Here is a 26,171-nt window from a genome sequence, read left to right on the forward strand (position 1 = left end):
CTGCGCGCGGCGTCGCCGCCATCCCTCGCGTCCGGTTCTCCACCCGCACGGGGTGAATGGACGTCTGGGACGCCGCGCTCGGCGAATAGTCGGCGGTTCCTCGTCTCCCCGCGCGCCAGTGAGTCGCTCTCCCTCGGCCAGAAACCCTCCGCCGAGGCCCGTGCAGGAGGAGCGGGGCCTATAAGCGGAGCGGCGACCCCGCCGGCCTCGGTCTCTTTCCTTGGCGGCGGCGGCGGCGGCTTCTTCCGTAGGACAATATGTTCAAGAGAATGGCCGAATTTGGGCCTGACTCCGGCGGGAGAGTGAAGGTCAGTGCTCGGGCCGCGCCTCCTATCCGGGAGTGGCTCTCTGCCCCGGCTCCTCCCTACGCTGCGTGGGGAGGGTGCGCTGTTTCCCTCTCGCGACTTCTTGCCTCGGGCTTGAACCGTGGCATCTAAGGAAGAGAGCGAGTCAAAGCCCTTGTGGAAAAACCAGTGTTTCGTTGGGCCCCAACTTCACAGTGTCACCACGTCCCTTTCATCTCCGCCCAAAAAAGTAAACATAGTGGTGGCTTAGGGAAAGCAGAATAAGGAAAGAAGCCGCTCCAAGGGCTTGATGCTGCCAGCTCGGGTCACTGGTAAGCTGCCACCGTCCTGATTGTGAGGATAATAGCAGTAGCACGTTTACTGTGTGCCAAGCATAGTGGCCAAAAGCTTTATCCAGTTCTCTGATTCAGTCCTTACAGCAACTTTACAAAAACAGTATTACCCACAGTGTTTACAAGTGCGATAACTGAAGAAATGGGGGATAGAAAACGTCAGAAAACTGGCCCAAATGTTGCAGAAAAGTTGCAAAAACTCAGACCAGCGAGAAATCAAGCAGCACCCGGAAGTTTGGAATAACTCAATTTCGTTTCGCCAGCGATCCCAGAAGAGCTAGTGCTCTGAAAATCTGGGCCTCGAACTTAAAGGCAATTTTGTTTTTATACTCAGGTTGTTAAAGTTGGCATGGGCTGATTTACAGACCTCTGAAGTTGCTACAGGCAGTTAGAAATCATAGAACTTTCTAACAAGCGTTAAGTAATACATCTTTTGTAACAAGCACCAAAGCAATACATCTTTAGTGGAGGATGAGTTCTCAGTTGACCTTGAGATCTCTGGCCTTACAACAGGCATGTTTACAGAAGCAGAAGAGAGCTAATTAGAAATGTTGGCCAATTAAGAGGTAAATTCCTCTTCACAAGTTCATGATGTTTCCAAAATTAAGACTAAGACATTAATCAAGGCATGCAGAGAACATTGCCTGGCACATAGAGAACATAAATGTTAGCTTTTAAAGTTATCATAGAGCCTACCATAACGTTCGAAATTTCCCTCCCACTTTCTTACGTTTCCTAGCCCGTTAATTTTTAAGGCAGGACCAGCTGGTTCCCGAAATAACATCTATTTTTACCCCTTTTTATCTCAGGAAATTTTTTTAAATCACTTGTTTTTGCACCAATCTAGTTAATATAGGTTTTTTAAAGAGTCAAAAGTATATCATATTGTTTTCACATGATTTTGATTATACTGTGTTTTACAACTGTCATACACAGTGCTTTAAGATCATATGTAAAGTGGGAGTTTTTCAAAAATTTCAAAACCTGCTGAAATTTAAGGAGGAAGATGCCAAGTAAAATTCATAGTACTAGAAGCTTCGTAAACATATACATTTTGCCCAGGTTTTTGGGCAAGGTTTTGGACTGATAGGAAAGTACTTCCAAACAAAGGGTTAAAACAGATTTTAGAGGAGACCTACAGAACTTTCTATACTTGTAATCGTGTTAGGTTCTAAAAGTTTGTAAATTTAAGTCCAGTGATTTGTGGAGATCAGGCCTGTAGTCCTCAAATGCTTTTCCACCAAAAAGGGGTGTGAGTCATGTAAAGCTTTAAAATTAGGGACTTATTTCTTCTCCATACTAATTGTTATGCTGTCTTATAGGCATCTGTTTCCAATTTAGGTAAATTTCATCCAGGTAGAAAGACTATTGACACATGAGCCCCCTTTTTTTTAATCATTGAGGAGCTCTAACTTCCTACCAACATGTAGCAGCAGCAACAGGATCTATTATCCACTCACCTGTTAGTCAGCACTCTTTGTCCTCATTCACTCAGGCCTTGAACCTAAGTTCCCATCTGTGGTTGCCACAAAAGTGTCAGACTCTATGATTAAGTTCTCATGCAAACTGCCTTCTTCTAAACTAACTTTAGGGTGATAGGTATTGGATTTATTAGTTATCCAAACAAGTTTTTCCATTTGTTCACTGCTTTTCCTCATTTTTTTATTGACGATAACATTGGTACAGCACTTTTCACATGTGGTATATCTTGCTCTTTGACTTTCAGATACATTCTTAGTATTGAATAATTGGTCTCAAATTTATGTGCGACATTCAGTATTTTGTCTTCACTTGAATTTTTTTTCTTTTTTCCATAATATGTTAACACTCACTGCCTTTACACTTACTGGATGTGATGAGAAACATGTCCATTTCAGAACTGAGCACAAATGTAGCAAACATGCCATGCCATTGGCCAGTGTCAAACAAGCATCAGTCATCCAAGTGCCACTTCATCATTATCCGAATCCAACTGTAATATTTAACATTTTTATTTAGATCAATTTTTAAAACCCCATTCCTAAGCATTAATGTTTTTGAAATTGTGTGTTTGAATTGCTATAGTTGTGGTTTTTCTAATACTGATTAAACACGTAAATAATAAAGTGAAAAATGTTTGCTCTTATTCTGCCTAAAATCCTCTCCCAAACTGCCTTTAATATTTGTACTGTGCTTTGGAAAACACTGCCACGAGCTGATAAATAAGGACATTGCTATCAGGTAATGGCAGTGGAAGTTGGTTCTTCATTCCAGAACCTCATTTTAAAGTTTGTAAATAAAGAGCCTTTTGTGTTTCTTTTCAGAAAAACTCTCAAAGTACTTTACATGTTTTAAAGAGGCATTTCAAAGTGAGAACATTGTAATTTGGTGTTATTTGTATTGATATGAAATGAGGATAATTGTCTAAAATTTTTTTGAGAGAAATTACTGTTATAAACAAACTCAAGGTTGTTAGATTGCCTGCTGTTTCTTAAAACAAGCTTTCAGAGCTTTTATTCTGTTTGGTGTGTCATTACCCAAATAAATATTAATCAGTGTTTAAATTATTTTTCATTTAGGGAGTTACTATCGTTAAACCAATAGTTTATGGTAATGTTGCTCGATATTTTGGAAAGAAGAGAGAAGAGGATGGGCATACCCATCAGTGGACAGTATACGTAAAACCATATAGAAATGAGGTAGGCACTGCTTTTTCTGATAACTTTTTTGAAGGTACAGTTTGTTTTGCTTAAGGATAAATTGTAATATTATTTTATAGTGACTTTCTGATTATAAAATTGGTCCTTTTTAGAAATGTTACTGATAAAGTCAAAAGAGTAAAGAGCTGTCATCTTCATGTAATTGTTCAGTAGAAATCAATTTCCAAAAATGTTTCCTATTAAAATTAAGTTAGTAACAACTATGCTATAAACACAACACGTATTCTAATCACCATGTCTTAAGTTAGCCTAGTATTTAATCATGTTTCAGGAATAGAAGTTAATTTTTAAGTTATAATTTGGTAATAAGACCACCAGAGAAGACGAAAGGCAAAACTGCTATACAAACTGCTGGTAAATTTTGTTTTGTTGCTGAATCTGTAATACCTGGAATGAAGCCAGTACATAATAGGTGTTCAACAGATATTTATTGAATGAATAAACTATTCCTCTATTTAAACCCTTCAAAGCCCACACAAAAACTTCTATACGAATGTTCATAGTGGCATTATTTATAATAGCCAGAAAATGGAAACAACCCAAAAGTCTCTTAACCACTAAATGAATAAATAAAATGTGGTATTTCCATACAATGGAATATTCTTAGGCAATAAAAAGAAATAAAGTATTGATACATGCTACTACCCATGGAGGAATTTAGAAACATGGTAAGAGAAGGAAGCCCGACACAAAAGGCCACATATTGTATGAGTCTATTTTTATAAATGTCCAGAATAGGCAAATCTATAGACACAGATTAGTGGTTGCCGTTGGGTGGGAGGAAGAGGGATTTAGGAGTGAGTGCTAAGGATCTGGGGTTTCTTTTTGTGTGATAAAAATGTTCTAAAATTAATTATGGTGATGGATGTACAACTGTGAATACACTAAAAACCATTGCATGGTACACTTTAAATGGATGAATTGTGTGGTATGTGAATATCTCATAACTTATTTTTAAAAAAATCCTTCAGTGACTACCTATTGCCCTCATGATAAAGTTAAAACAATCATATTTTAGAAAGTATGCCATAATCTTTCCCTCTACTGTCTCTTCAGCATTATACCTTATTTGTGTTTGCCTCATCATTTCCTTATACCCTACATTCTACTAATATTAAATTACTCTCAAATTCCCCAAGGAAATTAAACCTCTTCATTCATTCCTCTCCACCTACTCTATTCTTATTGTTCCCTTAGATCTTAGTTCAAGTATATTTTCTTTAGAACTACTTCCTTGATCTCCAAAGACTGTTTGTTAAGTGCCCTTCCTATAATCTTGTACCTCATGCTCTCACAACACAGATTACACTGAAATGCTGATTTTTCTGTCCCCCCAACTCCACTCCACAGCGAGATCCTGAGAATATCCTAAAAGATGCTATTTACTATGATGGCATCTGGTACCCAATATTGGTAGTCACTCATGTTTTCAGAAAGAAAGGAATAAAAGTATTTCCTAAAGAGTCTGCAAAGATGCTTAAGGAAATCTGCCTCAGAAAAAATGTTCACAATATAATACTAAGTGATAAAAGCAGATATTAATATATCATTATATATAATTCCAATTTAGAAATATATATAGATAGTAAGCATGTAAAAAATTCCTAAAAGCAAATAAAAAAGATTAATGAACATTACTATTGAGTGCAACTTAATGGTTTTGCATTTTACTATTTTTCTAGAATGAATTATTTTTGAAAAAGCCACATTCACTAGGGGAATCCATTTGACGTGCCAGAATGAATGACTATGCTCCTATGCTTCAAAATAAGAAAAGGAGTTTTATATCCAACAGTTCTAGGTTACTTAGTTTAGTTGACCTTAGCTTTATATAATTTTGTTCTTCGAAGTTGCTTAGTTCTTAGATTTGCTTTGGTTTATACAGTTATTTCTATATATTTATATAGTTATTTTTGTGGAAAAATCAAAATTGATTTAGAGTAGTCTATAGGTATAAATATAAACAGGATTTGCAAAATAAGTGAACTGATTTGTATATTCCTATATATTGTGAATTATGAAGGAATTCAGCACAGGCTTCCTTGTTTAAAATAAATCTACTCAGTATAACTCATGGTTTTTAGAAAATTAGATTCTGTTAAAATGTACAACTGAAACTTACTGGATTTCATTAACCAATGTTACCATAAAAAATTAACTAATTAATTTTTTTAGAAAAAAGAAGAAAATTGGATTCCATATTTAAGGGGAAGTATATTTTATAAAATTAGTTACATGTGCTCAGCATAGTTCCCTCCTAGTTTTTATGTAGATGAAAGAACTAATTAATTCCTTTGTATTTTAGGATATGTCAGCATATGTGAAGAAAATCCAGTTTAAATTACATGAAAGCTATGGCAATCCTTTGAGAGGTACAGTACAGTTTTTTTATTCTAATTTACAAATTTAAAAAGAGTTAGTAAACTATCAGTAATTTACAATTATAATTGTTTTATTTCTTTGTCTCTTCAGTTGTTACTAAGCCTCCATATGAAATTACTGAAACAGGATGGGGTGAATTCGAAATAATCATCAAAATATTCTTCATTGATCCTAATGAAAGACCTGTGAGTAATGGTTATCTTTGCAAATATAAAGTAGAATTTTTTAGTTGTGAAAATGTAACATTAGTTAATGAAGAGCTCTTCATATGTTAACATTTTTATTCAAATATACTTTATATAAGCTTATGGCATGAGTTAAGATTTTTCATTTTTAATGAAGTGTTTTCTCAACTTTTATTTTTCAATATAGGCCATATTCTGCATAGGTAGGAATTTCTTTAGGCCATCTCTCAAATAAGAATTTCATTTGGACTTGCTATCTTCAGTATAGAGAGAGACTTATTAAATGAAATACCCTGTTCAGGCTGGGGTAGTTCTAGTTTTAAGAATGCTCTATTTTAAGCTTCCTTGAACTTTTTATTGATAACTATTCATACATTAATTTTCTTAATTACTATCAAATGTGACATTATTCTCTTGAATAAACATCTATAGCTCATTTAAACATTTTCCATGTGATAAGGTTTCTAGATCTCTTACCATTTTTTATTGTCCTTCTAGCATACCCTTGCATTATATTCTGTTTGGCAAGAAATTATTAAATATCTATTATTGGCAAGATATTTTTCAGATATCTTGGTACAAAGATGAAACATTGCTCCTACCCTTAATGGAAATAGTCTATTAGGGAAAATAGAGCACAGAATTCAGCAGATAATTGAGAGAGAGGGAGAAGGAGAAGTCAGTAATGTTACTAGAGCAGAAGCTTTTTTTTTTAACTTTAAGATTGCTTTGAATTCATTTTTGAGAATATGTGGCCTTATCTGTCTGTCTTCTCATCTGTCATCCCCCAACCCCTCCCAGTTGGAAAATACTTTTCTGAAAGAAATCTTTATATCATTATGAGACAGCTCTCAAAGTCCACTCTTGGAAAAGGAAAGTAATGTTATTAAATTATTGAATAGGTTTCTTTATAGATCTACATAGACCTGAATTTTATTCCCTTAAAGCTGTTGTAGTGTTCTTTTGTATAATAAAACCATTATACTTTTTCAGTAATTGGCTCTTGTAGAAAATAAGTGTCATGAAGATTTATTTAAAATATAAAAGGCACAGGTAATTTGTGATTTACTTTTGTTATCCAGTAACCTTTTATAGGTCAAGCCATTGTGACAGGAATGGTTGTTTCTAAAAGCAAAATGCTAAAATTGGGTTTTATGCCTAGAAATATCTCTGTGGCAAGTATAGGCATTTTCGTTGCTCTAAGAATCTTCAAACCGCTCAAAATTGAAGACACCTGTCTTGAAATTTTTGATTACCTGTATCTACATGAATGCCTCTGGGAGTCTAAATAATAAATTTAGGGCAGGACAGTTTTCTGATGTAGTTTTAAATTATAAAAGTCAGACATGCACATGGTTTTAATAGTTTTTAAAAATGAAAAGTACAGTCTTTTGTATTAGTTTTCTAGCATTGCTATAACAAAATACCGCAAACTGAGTGGCTAAAGACAACAAATTTATTCTTACATTTCTGGAATCTAGAAGTCCAGAAACAAGGTGTTGGCCATGGTCTCTCCAGAGTTTCTAGAGGAGGATCCTTTCTTGCCTCTTCTAGTTCCTGGTAGCCCTAGGCATTCCTTGGCTTGTGCCAGCGTAACTTCATTGTCTGTCTTTTTTGTCACATTCCCTTCTCTCCCTATCTCTCTGTCTCTTCTTATGAGGACTCTAGTCAAATTGGATTAGGGCCTACACTAAAGACTTCATCTTAACTTGATTACATCTGCAAAGACCCTCTTTCCAAGTAAGGTCATATTCACAGGTACTGAGGGTTAGGACTTCATATCTTTTGGGCGTGGGGGACACAGTTTAATCTATAACATCTTTTCTCCCATCTCTGGCCCTTTCCCCAGGAAAACCACAGTTACTGTTTTCAGATCCTCTAGAAATTACTCCCATGCATTTCATATATTTAAATACCTAAGTTTGAATTTTTCTATTTTAGATAGTGCCTGTCTACTCCTAATGATGACAGATAACCCTTTTTCTTATCTTTCCAATTTTTTTTTTTTTACATTTTGCTAGAGGAATTTCTTAGGAAAGGTTGCCCAAGAAATAAACTTTCAGAGTTCTTGCTATCTGAAAATATCTGTATTTTTACTTCATACTTGATTGTTTGGGTAAAAAATTCTAGGTTCCACAGGAGGATATGCTCTCTTATCTGTGAGTGAAGGGAAAAGAAAGGAAGGTTTACAGGCCCAGCTACCCTATAGCATTCTTGATTTCTACACTTGCCACTTTGAGCTTGAAACCTCTCTGGAGCTCCACTGGGAACACTGGCCCCCACCTCTGATGCAGTTCTCCTAACATTTTCAGGTTTTAGATTTCCCTGTTATGGTCTATCCATTCACATAGTTTCATCTGCTTTCAGTCTATTCCAGATATTTGTCAAATTATCTGCTTTAAATATGGTATGTGATTGATGCATGCTCCTTATAATGATTTTAGCTACATTTTGGAAAAAATTTTGAAGCCTCTGAATCGGTTTCTACAACTTCAGCATGAACTCTGATGTTTTGTCAGCTGGGTTTTATTTTGCTCAAGTAATCGCACATTGTGCTGCAAGACTTTTCTTTTGATGTCTTACTACACCTGTTTTTAAGTATTTTGAAGATACGTTGCTCTTGACAAAGTGAATTATCGCTGACTTTTTGTTTGCTACTTATGTAATAATCTTATAGATCACCAAAGAAATTATTTTTCCCACCCTGAGCATTATAGTATTAGTCATTACTTTTGAAAGTATCAAATCTTCCCCCCCCACAGTAAATTTGTAAACTTTAAACTTCACAGAATAACTGTCACAACTGATCTAATTTCGCTTATATAAGTAAAAGAATTTATGTCTTAGCGATTTCCCAGTTTAAGTTCCATAGGTATATCTTATGTTATTTTTATATATAGTCACTCTCTAGAAATGCTTTGTAATAGATTTTTACTTACCTTCTTCAAAACATTCATGTTTAGGAGATGTGGATGGATGGTAACACCTAACAGGAAAAAAAAAGTACAGAGTTTGGATGATTTGCCACAGTAAGTTGTAGTTGAGAAAAGATCCCGAATTTGATATGTTTACTGATTCTAGTCTTTAATTCAGTTACAGAAGTGACAGTGTCTCACAGTGATGATGGTAACCATTGCACAGATGCCATGTCTGTTTTTATTTCACAGGTAACATTGTATCATTTATTAAAGTTGTTTCAATCAGATACCAATGCGATGCTGGGAAAAAAGACAGTGGTTTCAGAGTTCTATGATGAAATGGTAAGAAGATTTTAGAATGAGAGTTTTAAAAGCATTTTAAATTGTAGAACTTTGAAGTTATTAGGCTTTCTTTCATTCTATCCCATTAGATATTTCAAGACCCAACAGCAATGATGCAACAGTTACTCACAACGTCTCGTCAGCTAACGTTAGGAGCCTATAAGCATGAAACAGAATGTAAGTGCAATGAGTTCATAATTCTGAAAAATAATATGTTCTGTAATGGTGAAAGGATTGTATGCTTAGTAACTATTACTTTTTTTTTCTAACGCTATATATATGTAAATTTGTCAAGAGCTAAAAAACAAGATATGTATTACTACAGAACATGTAAGAAGGCTATTTCACATTGTTCCCAAAGTAGGCCTACTTTCAAAAAGGTAAAAGACAGCCTCTCACAGTCTCTGACATACTGTTTGTCTTTTATTCCCTAATTACATTTAAGCATAGCTTTTCATTAATCTTGCTTAACCTGTCACTCGGTTTGCTAATCTTTGCTAACAAAATCTGTGTGAAGAACCTTGCAGAACATAATTATACTTTTGTGTACTGTGAACTAGTTTATCTTTTTTTAAAACCTATGTCATTTTACGTAGTTTCAGATTAATGCTAAGGTGGAGAATACCAGAATGCCACATTGATGATTAGTCATGGTATATTTTCCCTCTAAGCTGACCTGATCTCAGAATAGCCTACACGTCACTCCATACAGCTACTGCCATCATTTGTACTTGGTACTCAAGATGAAATCTGTTTGCCATCCCTGTGTTAACATTTATGTTACCATTCAGTTTTTCCTTTGATCTTTTATTCATTTGCCTACAGTATATATTGAGCACTAGTTATATGCCAGGCATTGTTCTAGGTTCTGAGAGCCCAAACCAGACAAAAAGCCTTGCCTTCATGGAGCTTACGTTCTAGTGGGAGGAAGACAGATTTTAAATAAACAGAATAATAAAGTATAAAGTAATGATTGGGTCATATGGAGAAAAATAAAGCAAGGGAGGTAACACCTTTGGTGGAAGGAGATGGTTAGAGTTTTAAATTTCAAGTCAGAGAATGCTTCCTGAGATTGTGGCATTTGAGCGAATAACTAAAAGAATAAGGAAGTGAGCCTTGGGGCTGTCTGCGGGAAGAATGTTGTGTGTAGCGGGAGCAGCAAGGGCAAAAGCCCTGAGGTAAGAGTATGCCTGGCATATCTGAGGAACAGCAAGGAAGCCATTTTGACTAGAGTGGAAAAGGGAACAAAGAATGGGAGATAAGCAGAGAAGTTAATAGGGTACCAGATCATATAAGAACTTATGCGTAACCATGAGAACTTTAAATTATTAAACTGAAGGACATGAAGTTGTGTGGGTTTTGAGCAGAAGAGTCAAAGTGTATGACTAATGTATTAAAAAGTTCAGTCACCCTGGCTGTGTTTTGAGAATAGACTGTAAAGCAGAAAGGGAAGAAGCAGAGGCTATTCCAGTAATCTAGATATGATAGAATAGTGGGTGGTACCAGAGTGACAGCAATGAGGTGGTGTGAAGGGGTCAGATTCTGGATCTATTTTGAAGATAGGCTCAGTAGAATTTGCTGATGGTTTGAATAATAAGATGTGAGAGAAGGAGATGAATAAAGAATGATTCTTAAGGTGTAGGGCCCAAGGAACCAAAAACTTGTCATTGCTTTTTATAGAGATGGGGAAGTCTGGGAGCAGCAGGCTTTGGGGGAAAGATTAGGAATACAATTTTGGATATGTTGGATGTGGGATGCCTGTAAGACATCTAAGTGGTGATGTTGAGAAGGGAATTGCACCCCAAAGTCTGATATTCAAGGAGAGATATAGGCTGAAGATAAAAATTTGGAAGTTAATATATAGATGGATTTAAATTGTGAGACCCAGTGGTATCATCAAAGGAGTGAATAAAGATAGAAAGGAGGTCCAAGGACTGAGCTGTGAGTACTGCAACACTTAGAGATTAAGGCGATCACCCTCAAAGGAAATTAAGAAGAAACAGTGAATCTGGAGGAAGAAAAAAATAGATGCCTATAATATCCTAAAGCCAAGTACAGAAAGTGCATCAAGAAAGTCATTAACCATATCCAGTTCTGCTGATAGGACAAGTTAGATGAGGGCCAAAAAATGGGCTATAGCAAGGTAGTGGTCCTTGATGACTTTTACAGGAGGAGTTGAAGGAAAATAGTACGGGCAGAAAATAGTTGAAATGGATCAACAGAGAATGAAATGAGAGAAATTGGAGACAGGCACTATAGACACCTGTGTCTTGGAACTTGTAGTGTGGTAGCAGAAGCAGAATATGGGGTCTAGAGGGTAGTGTTGTCAGGAGGAAATAAACTAGTAGATTTGTTGGCTGAAAGCCAGTAAATGCAGGGGCAAGGAAATTGCTATTTAACCATTATTGGTTATAGTAATTTTTTTTTTTTTTGTATTTTTATGAAACGCATGACTAAGTTAAAGGATGTGAATACTCATAATTTTGCCACTTGGTAGTCATTTAAAATTTAAAATCATAGTGTTTTAGAATTTTCATGCTTCATTTTCTATATCTGCAAAAAGATTTACCAGCCCACTTTGTTATGAATATAAAACAGATATATATATGATCACTTTGAAAAGGTAAAAAAGTACTTACTATGTTATTTTGTTATTGGTCGTTTCCTCTCCATAGATTTTCTTTCTCCCATACCATAAAATGCGCCCAATTCAGAGAAGAAACTTCTCTTTTAAAATTCAAGTGACCACATTTTTGTGTTTTCAACAAAACTATTTAACTAATAATTCACTTATGTATAATGTATTTAATAAAAAGTCTTTCCTATAAATTATTTTTATGTATTAAAGCTTATATATGGAGCTGTATAACCTTGGGAAGTTTTTATCAGTAAATTACGTGTTTTATATTATCTTTGGTTTACCTCTTAGCAATATCTAATCAGGAAAAAAAGAGAATTCCAAAAGAGGTACTGGCACAGTTAATAAACTTTTGAGAGGAAAATTTTATTTAGGTCATTGCTTCATAGTATTTACCAAAACAAATTCCAGTTAATTATAGTTAAATGTGTTTTTTAAATCAATCAGCCTGTTGAAAAAATTAGAGATATGATTGTCCTGGCTAGGGAAGACTTTTTAAATTTGAGATGTTAGAAGAAATCACATTAAAAGAAAGACAAACCTGATTTTGTAAAAAATATTTAACTTCTACATTTCAAAAGGGCAAAAAAGAAAAATATCCAGAAAATATGGCAAAGGATTAATATCTTAAAAACCCTAAAATGGACAAATTAAATAGAAAAAAATTTTAAACTTTAATTGATAAATGGACAAAAGACATAGACAAGTGAAAGAAGAGATCACTGGTAAATAAAATGGGGAAACATTTGGCCCTGCTAGTAACTTTAAAAATGCAAACCAAACAATAATGGGTGGCCAAATTTGTATTAAATTAGCAAAAGGAATCGTTAGTAATTGTACTAGTAAGGATGTGGTACACTTTGTATTCTCATTTAGAAAAGGAAGCTGAGACACAAGGAGGTTAAGTAACTTGCCTGCGTTAACGTATCTAATTAGCGATAGAACCAGGACTATGTCCCAGGCAGTCCTTGGAACTTAGGCTCTAAAAACTTAGTAATATTTTTAGATAGTGTAATATTCAGGATAGAGGTTGCTCATTATGAATCATATTAAAAGTTTATAAACATATTTGTGCTTGTAAACCCAATTTTACTGGAAATTTACTTAAGCACTAATGATCTAGCTTTAAATAGTAATAATTGCCTCTATAAGGAATAATTAAAATGGTAGTGAATACTTAATGAGAGCTTACTGTGTACTAGACAAGCACTTTACATTTCTTAACTTATCGAATACCATAATAACCATAGGAGGAAAGTAGTACTATTAACCCCATTTTGTAACTAAAGATCCTTGAGCATAGAGTTAATAGCTTGCCTCAAATCAGAGCCAGGATTTAAACCCAGAGTCCATACTCTTACCCAATAAACTGTTCTCTGTGTAAAAGCCTTGTGGTCTGTGCTTCAAACTAGCTCTGCAAAAATAATTATTCTTTTTTGGATTGATTTACGCTAAGTTGAGGCTTCATTTGGAAATTGAAAACAAATGTTTCTTTTTATATAAGCATTTAATATATAGAAAGCAAAAAACTGAAACAAGCTAAAAAGAGTTTTAAAATGTTTTCCCGCAGGATCTCATTGTTAATTAACCAAGGTCTTCTTCCAAATATATTGTGCCCTTTGCAGTCTTACGATTTGTCAAAAATAAAGTGTATCTACAAGACAAGTAATAGCAAGTGTTGGAGAGGTTGTGGAGAAAAAGGACACTTCATTTACAGCTGGTGGGAATATAAATTGGTACAGCCACTATGGAAGACAGTATGGCAGTTCCTCAAAAACTTAAAAATAGTTACCATATGACCCAGCAATCCCTCTTCTGGATATCTACACAAAAATTTGAAAACATTTATTCGTAAAGATAGACATACCCCTGTGTTCGTTGCAGCATTATTTTCAGTGGCCAAGACATGGAAACAACTGAAGTGTCCTTCAATAGATGATTGAATAATGAAGATGTGGTACATATATACAGTGGAATACTACTCAGCCATAAGAAAAGATGAAAAAATGTAAATCAAACAATAAGAATCTGTATCTACAGTAAATGCTGTCCTAACAAATGAATTAAATCAGTTCTTCCTGACTAGATTTAAAACTGTTAAAGTCTTATAGGACTCTGTTGTTTCCCAAATGTACATGTGCTATTTCTGGGGCCTGCTATGTCTTCATCTACCTAATTCCTTTCTCATTCTTTAAAATTAAGTTCAGCTTTTCTACTGCCAAGAAGCCTTCTTTGATACACACATACCCTTTCCTCTTGGTATGAATCCAGTCTGTTCTCATGGCTCCCTGTAATTATCTCATGATACTGTACTGCATTTTGCTCTCTTGTCTATCTCCCACCTCTGTACCCCAGCAATTAACAAAGTGCCTTTCACTCAGTATGTTTTTTCCTCCCCTCTTTAATCTACTGATTGGGAGAAAGTTTTTGCAAATCATATATTTGATAAGAGATTAATATCAAAAAATATATAAATTAACTCATATAACTCAGTAGCAAAAATATCATACAAGATCTGAATAGACATTTTTCCAAAGAAGACATACAGATTGACCAACAGGTACATGAAAAGATGCTCAACATCAGTAATCAGGGAAATGCAAATCAAAACCACAGTGAGATATCATCTCATACTTGTCAGAATGGCTGTTATCAAAAAGTCAACAAACAGATGTTGGCAAGGATGTAGAGAAAAGGGAACCCTCATACACTATTGGTGGAATTGTAAATTGGTGTAACCACTACGGAAAACAGTATGGAGGTTTCTTACAAAATTTAAAATAGAACTACCATATAATTCAACAATTCTACTTCTGGACATTTATCTGAAGAAAATGAAAACAATCATTTGGAAAGATACATGCACCCCCATGCTCACTGCAGCATTATTTACGGTAGCCGAGATAGGGATACAACCTAAGTGTCCATTGCTGGTTAGATAGAGAAGATATGGTATCTATACATACAATGGAATACTGTTTGACCATAAAGAATGAAATTTTTCCGTTTGTGACAACATGGATAGGCCTCGAGGGAATTATGCTAAGTTAAATAAGTCAGAAAAGGAAAGACAAATACTGCATGATTCTACTTAAATGTGAAAGTAAACACACACACATACTTATAGATACAGAGAACAGATTGGTGGTTGCCAGGGGGTGGGGAGAAGACAAAATGCCATGAAGCGGGCCAAAAGTTACAAACTTTTTTATAAAAGTAAAAATAATTTTACAAATAAAAGCAATGAAAAATTACAAAGAAAAATGTGGGTTGTTTTGGCAATATAAATATTTACTTGTTAAAAAATGTATCACAGAAAAAAGGTGACCAGCAGTGAGCAAAATAGGAAAACAATGCATGTTTTAGATGCTTTACATATACATACTATCTTCCCCTGGTATCCGTGGGGGATTGGTTCTAAGACACCCTGTGGATACCATAATCTGCTGATGCTCAAGTCCCATATAAAAAATGGTGTACTATTTGCATATAACCTATGCACATCCTCCCGTGTACTTTAAATCATCTCTGGATTACTAATAATACCTCATACAATGTAAATGCTGTGTAAATAGTTGTTATATTGGTTAAGAAATAACAAAAATGTCTGTATATGTTCAGTGCAGATATGGTCATCATAGGCCTGACTGCATATTACACATTAGCAACAACATAACGTTTTTTTCCCCCAATATTTTAGATCTGTGGATGCAGAACCTATGGATACAAAGGGCCAATATTTGCTTAATCCTCATAAATCTGAGAAATATAAAGCTTTAACCATATCATGTAGAAAGATGAAATTGAGGGAAACTAAGAAATAGCATTCAACTAATAAGGGTGTATTATTAGTTGAAAGCCTTTCGGATTTCAAAGTTTTTTTGTTTGTTTGTTTGTTTTTCCCATCACCAAACCATGCTACTTTCGATTAGGGATCATCTTGTATTAGCAGAAGTACATACAACCATGCTTTAATAGTCATCAGCAGCAATTACCTGAAATCTCCACAAGATGGAAATGTTGAATAAAAGTAGGCATTTTTCTTTGTAAAGCTGATGCTATACTCTCCAGTGGAATAAATAGATGTAATCTCTTTTGCAGTAGTGATATTTTCTTTAGTTAATTTGTTATATTACTAGCTAGATAGAATGTTTTAAATGTCATTTAATGTTCTTCTGTCATTATAGTAATTAATATGACTTTTTATGTACTAGGTAATGTTCTAGATACTTATATACATAAATTAGTTTTAAATTTTCCTCAACAAATAAGATATTTGCTGTAATATTAATTTTAGAAATGGGGAAATGAGCATAGGGATAATAAATGCTTAAAACTGGCACAACTAATGGTAGAGCTGGAATTCAAACTAGACAGTTATTGTTATCTTTTTTGAAAAAAGATATGGGTTTGTTTTACCAGTGTGATTCTGTTTATGTAAGTTTTACCTGTACATATATTTAAGAACACTGTATGTTTAGTGATCTTATTTGCTGGATATCTCTTGGATTATATGCCCCCTTATTTCCAAATTAATATGTATATGGAGAAAAACAAGAATAATATATCTTAAAATTTTACCTAAGAATTAAAATATTAGTGGCCAGAATTTCATTCTTAGTTACAAAAGACACCTGAGATCCTCTCTTGGGAGTTCAGACTTTCTCACCCACACCCCTGTGTTTAATGTTATATATCCTAGGTTGTCCACATTTCATTGTGGAAACATTGACCTCAGGAAATGCCTTATTTATTACTCTGTGACATATCTTAGACATGTAAGAAAAATTAAATAATTCAATAAAAGTATATGTTTTCTTTAGTTGCAGAACTTGAAGTGAAAACCAGAGAAAAATTAGAAGCCGCGAAAAAAAAAACAAGCTTTGAAATTGCAGAGCTTAAGGAGAGATTAAAAGCAAGTCGTGAAACTATAAATTGTTTAAAAAATGAAATCAGGAAACTCGAAGAAGATGATCAGACAAAAGAGATATAAACAGTTCTGAAGAGAACTTGTTAGTAAGCTAAACTGCAAATGGACTTTAAAGGAGAAATGGATGGCAAATGCCATGATGTTTCTTAGAGGAACTGCATTTATAGTTGTTGACCGTAGATTTCTCAGCAGTGAGGTCAAAGTATTTGTATTTTTCAAACAGTCTTTAATTGAAATATATGTGTATAATAAGAATGAATGCTGTATAGGCATTTTATCAACCCATTTTAGGGTAATTCTGTGATGTTAATAAGCACAATTAAAATTTTTTTATTGCATTGTATGTATAGCTTATCCTTTTGACAGGCATCAGAATTTCATTATAAAATATAACTTGCACAAATATTTCCCTCGTAGTTGGAATTAGTGATAAAATAATGTGTATATTTAATTTCTTAAGTTCTTACCTGCCTCATTCTGATTTGTTTGTATCTGATATGCTCAATACCCAGTAAATGCTCAATACATGTAGTTTACTGATGCTGTTCCTGCCTGGTGATGTGTTTCTTCCTCTTTCAAGCACCTAGAGCTCTCATTATGATTAATGTATCTTCATACTATTGTGATTACACTTCTCTTATTGGCACCCATTGTAACATACAGAAGCTCTTCAATGGCAAAAATCATATCTTAAGTGTTGTTCTGCCTATCACATTGTCGTTAGTTTTCATGTAGACAAATGTAATCCCTCATGCATGTCCCCCAGACACGTAGGAAACGCTCTATATCAGCTTCACATACTACCCCTAATTTTTCTACCTTTTTCTCCTCAGCCTCTTCTGTTCAAATTCACATGGTGAGCCCTCTACTTTTGGACTCACCTACTATAATTTGACCATTCAGTAGTACTTAATCTAAGATCATGTCTCAACCATCTTGGCAACCTAGGGACAACAATGGATAGGAAAGTATTTTGGAAAACATGTAACATTAACATAAGTTACAAAGCTGCTAAAAATGGCAAACATGCTGCAACAACATGGATGAACCTAGAGGGTGTTATGCTAAGTGAATAAGTCAGAGAAAGACAACTACCATATGATTTCACTTATATGTGGAATCTAAAGAACAAAATAAATGAACTAACAAAACAAACTCAGATACAGAGAACAAACTGATGGTTGCCAGATGGGAGGGAGTTTGGGGGGCTGAGTGAAAAAGATGAGGGGATTAAGTACAAATGGCAGTTGTAAAAGAGTCCTGGGGAGGTAAAGCTTAGAGAATATAGTCCATGTCATAACTCTATATAGTGTCAGGGAGCTGTAAGACTTATTGGGAGGGTCACTTTGTAAGTTATATAAATGTCTACCCAGTATCCTGCACACTTGAAATGAATGTAATATTGAATGTCAACCATAATTGAAAAATAAAAAAACTTTTTTTTTAAATGGCAACCATGCCTATGCCTAATGCAGGGATTCTGTATTCTCTGTAAAGTCATAACTACCACTCTAGCACTTTAAGACAGTTTTTCTCATGGTGGATTGGTTACTTTTTGCTTTGTTGCTTTATTTTTTAAGTTGTGGCTTTTATAAGCATTATGGAAGTTGTGCAAAGGTCTTTGTGGTCTGAAGCTTCTGCCCAGGACCCTCTGAGGGTTGGGAGAGTAAGACTTCTAATTGTGCCAGGCATCATTCAGCTTGCTTCTACCTCTTACTCCCAGTGCCTATAGTATAGGATAGGGCCTGGGAGTAGATCAGAAAAACTTATGGAGAAGAGTCTCATTCTACTTGAGGAATCCTGACATGGGAGATCATGAAAGATGGAGATCATCCATCCTTCCATTATTCTAGTCAGATTAGCCCCCAGGAATGTATTGGTTCATAAAACTTAAGTTCATGGAGTTAAGTCTGACTTTATGCATGAATGAATACAAGAGTTCAAAATATGTCATCAGGGCTCAGTCTTACCCTCTGTCAACTCTTATTTCTGTGTTGGCTTTAATCTAAGTAGGATTTCTCTTGAATATGCAGAGAACTCATAACTCAAAAGTAAAAAGACAACCCAATTTAAAAATGGGCAAAGGATTGAATAAGCATTTCTCTAGAGAAACACAAATGGCCAATGAGTATATGAGATGCTCAACATGATTAGTCAATTAGGAAAATGCAAATCAGAACCACAAGATACTACTTCATACTAGGATAGCTATAATATAATAATTTTAAAACAACAAATTGGTATGGATATGGAGAAAGTGGAACCCTCCTACATTTCTGGTGGGAATATAAAATGGTATAGCTACTTGGAAATTTGGCAATTTCTCAAAAATCTAAGCTTAGTTACCCTAATGATCCAGCAATTCCATTTCTAAGCATGTACCCAAGAGAAATAAAAACATGTTCACACAAGAACTTGTACATAAATGTGGCAGAATTATGCATAATAGCCAAAAAGGTCCAACCCAAATATCCAACTACTGATGAAGAAATAAAACATGGTATGTCCTTTCAATGGGATGTTATTCAACCAGAAGAAGGAAATAAGTACTGATTATGCTACAACATGAATGAACCTTGAAAACATGCTAGTGAAAGAAGCCACACACAAAAGCATGATTCTGTTTATATGAAATGTCCAGAATAGGCAAATCCATAAAAACAGAAAGTTGATTACTTGTTGCTAGGTGATGGGGAGAAGGGGATTTCCATTTGGGGTGATGAAATGTTCTGGAATTAGTGGTGGTGATTGCACAATCTTGTGAATATACTAAAAATACTGAATTGTACATTTTTTAAAAGTTATTTCAATAAAATTTCTAAACATTTAAGTGACAAATTCTGTTTAGAATTTAAAAAATTTTTAAATATTCTACAGGTTCTTGATTTCTGTTTCCCCATTCTTCTATAAGTAAAAGAATATTTACCAAGGATTAATTACTTTTGAGATAAAGACTAAGAATAATTAAAGGAAACAGCTAATTACGCAGCTAACTTCTTTAAAGAAGATCAAAATATAAGTCTCATTTTTCTAAACAGTATGGTAGATAGGTAGTGTTCCTTGCTATCCATATTTTACAGATTGATTAAGACTATAGCTAGGTGTTGACTCAAGTGATAATATTCAGACTAGTAATCTACAGCCTTTCTGAAAGCCTCAATAATAATTATTCTCATGTTCAAAGCATTAGCTCATGCCTAAATACTTCTCAAATCTCTAACTAATTAGAGTAATTTTAAGACTATATCAAATATGAACATCAGGTGGCATGAATGCAAAACATTGAGATAAGAATCTTGCTAATCATTAGTAACATGTAAGAAAGTTCTGGTGTTAAGTCATTGGATGGAATATTAAATTCGAAATACCTTGTAGAAGACATTACAGGTACCTTTTACTTAGCATAACCCCCAATGTTTCTAGTTTCTTTTTTTAATAGTAATAGACTTTAAACTATCAAGATTGAAACCAAAGAAAATGAGGTACAGCGAGAAAAAAAATGAGTATTTTTTTGGAGTTGGAAACAACTTTTAAAGTACAATGGGAAACCCAGAAATCATAAAATTCTGGATCTCAAATTGAACGAGTTTAAGAATCTCCTGAGATTTGCTTTAAAATACAGTCAGTCACATGTGACTAGAGATACCATCTGAGAAATTCATCCTTAGGCGATTTTGTCATTGTGCAAACACTATGGAGTGCACTTACACAAACCTAGATGGTATAGCCTACTACACACCTAGCCTATATGAGATAGCTTATTGCTCCTATGCTACAAGCCTGTACAACATGTTACTGTGCTGAATACTGTAGGCAATTGTAACACAATAGTAAATATTTGTGTATCTAAGCATATCTAAACAGAAAAAGTACACAAGATTATGAGACTGCTGCTGGCATAACAGCATACTGTTTTACAGCAAATTTTTTTTATAGAGTACACTCTAAAATGACAATAAAAAATGTAGTATAGTAAATATATAAACCAGTAACAGTCATTTATTATCATTATCAAGTGTTACGTACTGTGAATAATTGTATGTGCTATACTTTTATATGGCTGGCAGTGAAGTAGATTTGTTTTCACCAGCATCACCACAAACACATGAGTAATGCTCCTACCTTACAACGGCTATGACATCACTAGGCAATTGAAAATTTTCAGCTCCATTATAATCTTACGGGACCACTGTGGTATACGTGGTCCATCGTTGACTGAAACATGATTATGTGGAGCATAACTGTAGATATGTTTATATTACTTACATTAAGGAACAATTCAACCGAGTAAATTTGAAGATTAAATTGGCTTTATTAAGCATTTCATGAATCAGGCAGCTTGCAACCCAGCAACTAAAAGGGCACTCAGAGGGGTTGTACAAAATGGAAGGTTTCTATAGAAAGAGCGGGGCAAGGGAGCTATTAACAAAAGAAAATAAAAAATTATTTTTGGACCAGGACATCTTTGGAGAAGCAAGGAAAGGCAAAGTTTTTTATCATGCAGATTACCACTTCTTTCTATGGAGGAGGGATAATAGAGAGGGCCCATGTGACATATTACCTCATTGGTGTTGACCAGAAAATTAGAGACATTTCTGGTGAAGGTGGAAACTGCAATTAGGTCATGATCTTTAGCACAAGTGATGCCTTTTGGGGCCTGTGGTTTTCTCTTTAACACCTAAAAATCAATGAAGTCAACTCAATAGAAAAATGGGCAAAAAGTATGATCAAGTAATTCACAAAAGAAAAAATACAAATGGTGGTCAATAAACGTTTGAAAAAATATATTACAAGTAATCAGAGAAATGCAAACTAATGCAAGATCATTTCTCATTCATCATTGTGACAAAGATTTCTAATACAGAATGTCACAGTAAAGAGGAATTGATACTCATGCATTGTTGGTGTGCATAAAGATTAACAGCAATTTAATATCATCTATCGGAATTTTAAGTTAACCAATCATTTAATCAAATAATTGTACTGCTAAGAAACACACTCATGTACATAAGGATGTTCCTTGTTTATAATAGTGAAAAATAGATATAAGCTAAGTGCTTATCAATATATATACAATTTAATGTAAATACTTTAAAAACTTATTAACAGGAGTTACTTTTAAGGAAAACACTGAAATTGGAGTGGATGTTGGAGGAGACCAATAAAGGGTGAACAAAACCTTTTCCATTCCTGCATGAGAATTTGACACTTGGTTAACTTTCCAGCTCTGTTTCTCAAGGCAACTTGATAAAGATAGTGTGTCAACCATGCTGTTAGGCAACAGTGCACATGCAAGAGATGACCCTGTTTGCTAAACTGTATCTGTAGTGAGAGAACTATCAGTCCCTGGCGGGAAGTCACATCTTTAGCCTTCTCTGAGTGCTACGACTTGAGTAACTGGTATGTCTCTCACAGAAACCCTGGAAACTATACCTATGAAGTTGTTACAAGAGATATCAGCTCCTGTAGGGAATGAGGCCTGATGAATACCTTGCTTCCTTGAATCTAACTGCACTGCTCAGTGGACTGCTGAGAGCACTCCCAGGAGCACTCACCACACCCTGGTGGAGATCTGTGGTTCCTGTGCTGTACCAAAGGGAGTATCCCAGTGTGGTCTACAGTAGAGTTAGGAATTGATGTGTAATTGAACCTAAGAAGACCTCCCCTATTGGGCATAATCGGAAAAGCTTTCATGGCAAATTAAAAATATATTTGTAAGTTAAAAATTAGTTTATACGCACCCTCCATTTCAACCAATCAAATCTTCATGCTATTTCTTAAATGTACCCTGCACTTTCCCATCCCTCATACTCTCCATCTTTGTCCTTTATTAATATATTTCCTTCCTTCCAGGCCCAAACTTCCCTTTCCCCGCGTCCAAGTGAGCTCGCCTTCCTCTGAACTACCACAGGGATTGGCTTGCTTGCTTCTATTTTGTGTTGTAGTCCACTCACCTGAAAAGGGAAAACGGGAACTGAAGCTCTCCCAGGTCCAGCTGTGAAGCTATAATGTTAACCCTATATTCATATTACCATCTTTCAGACTTTTCACTCTTGGTAAAGACGGGGAGTTAGTTTTATCTTGATAATTGTATGTAAAGCTCTTGGCATGCCAAGCATATAGGAAGTGCTCAATGATAGCTGGCATTTTATTGTTTTTTGCCACTTAACTTCCAGCGCCCACACTGGATCTATTCTACACTGAAACACAAGTTTAGTTGAGATTTTTGGCTTTCCCTTCATCTACTCTAGCCTGCCCCAGCGCTAGACACAGAGTCTTGCCCAACCGTGTCCCGAGATATCACAAATAATTACATGTAAATCAAAGGTGAAAACCTGGATTCGACCTAAAATGGGAGCTTTCATGTGGGTCTACTTATGCTGGAGTCGTTCCTATACTTAAGACTTCAGGAGATTAGACACATAGTATGTTTTTATTGAGTTTTGGTAACCAGAACTAAGCTATTTTTATATCTCTAAGAGCAACCTAAATTCCAAGAACTGCCCTGTCCAATCTTCTAGGATAGGGGATCTGCAAACATTTTCTGAAAAGAGACAGATAATAAATACTTCAGGCATTGTGGCTATACTGTCTCTGTCACTGCTACTCAACTCTGCTATTATAGCATGAAAGCAACGATACCTGAACAAATGAACACTGTTGTGTATACATTTAATAACACAGAAATTTGAACAGTATATTTTTTAATTTTAATGATATTGCCAAATTTTTCCTACCCCCTGGCCAACTCTTTGACGATATCTTAGGTGAAAAATATTTCATTGTTTTGATTTGAATTTCTAAATTCTGAATAAGATTGAGTATCTTTTCATACACTTACTGGCCATTTGCATTACTTTTTCTGTGAAATGTCATATAACTCGTTTAATTTTTGCCTTTTTCACTTAATATTATAATGTGAAACGGTTGCTAAGAGAGTGAATCTTGAAAGTTCTCCTAACACACACATAAAAAAATATTGTAACTTTTTATGGTGAAGGATAGACTTGAGGTAGGATAGATAACATAAGGATGCCCCCACACCTCCAGGATATGGCTCTGGAAATTTTTCCTTTCTTTAGACCTCCCCCGTTTTTGCCCCAGCAAACTGGATAAACCAAAACCCGTCTTTTCCAGCTCAGACACTGTCTTTGGCTAAGGCATGACCTTTGGCTAATTATAATATCATTATAATCTCACCTGCATTGCAAATATGATGGCTCCCATCATGCATCTGACACCACGACTGTTCCGGAAACACCATAGAACTAAGAAAAACAGGATACTGAGCTCCTTGCCTACTGGGAGGAGACAATGAGGCTACATCAGTATCACATTTACAAGAACCTGGTCTGAACTCTCTAGCAACAGACACTGTGGTGATCATTTTGCAGTGTATGCAAGTGTTTAATCATGACATTGTACACCTAAAATTAATATTATAAATTAATATAAAATTAATATTATATTGTATGTTAATTACACCACTATATATATATATTATATAACATTGTTGACGTAAGAAACGTCCAAATCAGTACAGAATTTTTATGAGTTTATTTTAGCTCAAATTGATGGCAATTGCTAGAAAGCAAGATCTCAGTTGCACCAGAAAATGAGTTTTTCAGTTTAAGTATTGAAAATTGAAGGAACGTAAGGAAGATACATGAGGGTGGGAGAATGCAAGGCAGGAATTAGTTTACAAGATCATGTGCTATCTTGAGGGTTAATATCTCCTTCGAGGGGTATTACTTTTGGCATTTCAAAAGTGTATTAACCTAGATGCCAATGGATAGGCCTGGTTTAAAACCTCTCACTGAAGAAGTGATAGGCCTGGGGCATGACTACCCACCATGACCTGCCCAGTTAGAAATTTATGATTTATTAAAGCACCAATTTTTCATCCACAGCATGAACTTTATCTAGAGCAGTGATATAAAGCAACATCATCACTAAGGACTGTATGTTATTCCATGACCACCATAATTATTCTCTAATTATCGGATAGATTATTTCCAGTATTTTCTTAACAGTTAAAATTCTTAGATAAGGAACTATCGGGACTTAAAGATGTGTGTGTGTGTGTGTGTGTGTGTGTGTGTGTGTGGGTGGGTGTAAGGCTTTTTGATACACATTGCGAGGTTGCCCAATGAAAAGTTCGTCTCCATTCGCACTCACGCCAGCAAACTATGAGGGTGCCCATTTCCTTGCACGAAGGTATTCATACAAAGGTATTCTGGAGTTTGTATCATGACTTCCACATGCAAGAGGATCCCCTGACCTGCGGTGGCCCAAGCAGTCTCCAGAATTGCAGGCTTGAGGCAACTCATGTCTCCAGCACGAGAAGATTCCTTTATCTATCACTGTGAAATTAAAACTATCGACCTGCCCTTTTTAGTATGGGCTCATTTATTCCACAACTATTTATTGAGCATCTGTTGTGTGTCAGGAGACTTTTTCTTGCCCTGGTGATCTCCCATCAAAAATGGTGAAAGCAACAGTTATGCATAATTAGAAATAGCATATTTTTAAAATTTATTTTATTTTTTAATTACAGTTGACATTCAATATTATATTAGTTTCAGGTGTACAACATTGTGGTTAGACATTTATATAACTTACAAGGTGCTCCCTCCAATATTTCTAGTACCCACCAGACACCATACATAGATATTACAATATTATTGACTATATTATCTATGCTGTACTTTACGTCCCCATGACCATTGTGTATTGTAACTGCCAATTTGTACTTCTTAATCTCTTAGAGATATCATAATATTAAGAAACTGCTTGAGTTTTGGAGAAAGTCCAATAACAGACAGTGTGAACTTGGACAGATTGCTTAATTTCTCTGAGCCTCAGTTTTCTCTTACATACAATTGAGATTATAAAACAGATATCAGGGGGCTGATTTAAAAGGCCTGGCACATGTAGGTGTTAGCATATGGATTAAAAGTTGAGCTCTGAAGTTGGACTATGTCGTTTGAGCCGTGGCTCCATTGTTTATTGGCTTTGTAACCCCACAGACAAATTAACTTCTCTGTGCCTTACTTTCTTCATGTTTAAAGTGGGCATAATTATACTTACTTTATAATGTTATTGAGAAGATCAAATGAAATGATATATGTAAAGTACTTAGCATAGTACCTAGAACCTAATAAGTGCTCAATTAATAGTTATTTTTAATAATTTTTATTGCAGTATAATTCACATATTGCTATTGGATGAATCATTTCCCCCCCAAATTTCCTATGTTGAAGTCCTAACCCTTACTACCTCAGAATGGAACTGTATTTAGAGATAAGGTTTTAAAGATATAATTAAATTAAAATGAGTTTATTAGGGAGGACCCTAATCCAATATGACTGGTGTCTTTATAAGATGAGGACATTTGGACACACACATGTACAGAGGGAAGATGATGTGAGGATAAAGGG

General features: G+C 35.0%; 1 protein-coding gene across 2 annotated transcripts; it reads left to right on the top strand.

Moving 5' to 3' along the window:
• Positions 1-26,171, top strand: YEATS4 (YEATS domain containing 4). Of its 2 annotated transcripts, none has more exons than XM_025041038.1 (7): positions 1-308; positions 3,196-3,315; positions 5,642-5,708; positions 5,809-5,903; positions 9,071-9,163; positions 9,253-9,340; positions 26,116-26,171. In XM_025041038.1, exons 1-7 carry the CDS (start codon positions 258-260, stop codon positions 26,154-26,156), a joined length of 555 nt encoding a protein of 184 aa, XP_024896806.1. In that variant the 5' UTR covers positions 1-257; the 3' UTR covers positions 26,157-26,171. The 2 variants fall into 2 exon arrangements, with proteins under 2 accessions (XP_024896806.1, XP_006923789.1); XM_006923727.3 differs by lacking the exon at positions 26,116-26,171 and adding an exon at positions 16,625-17,276 and having other exon boundaries at positions 4-308.

Source organism: Pteropus alecto, unplaced genomic scaffold (assembly GCF_000325575.1).
Source record: "Pteropus alecto unplaced genomic scaffold, ASM32557v1 scaffold76, whole genome shotgun sequence".
In the NCBI taxonomy this organism is placed as follows: Eukaryota; Metazoa; Chordata; class Mammalia; order Chiroptera; family Pteropodidae; genus Pteropus; species Pteropus alecto.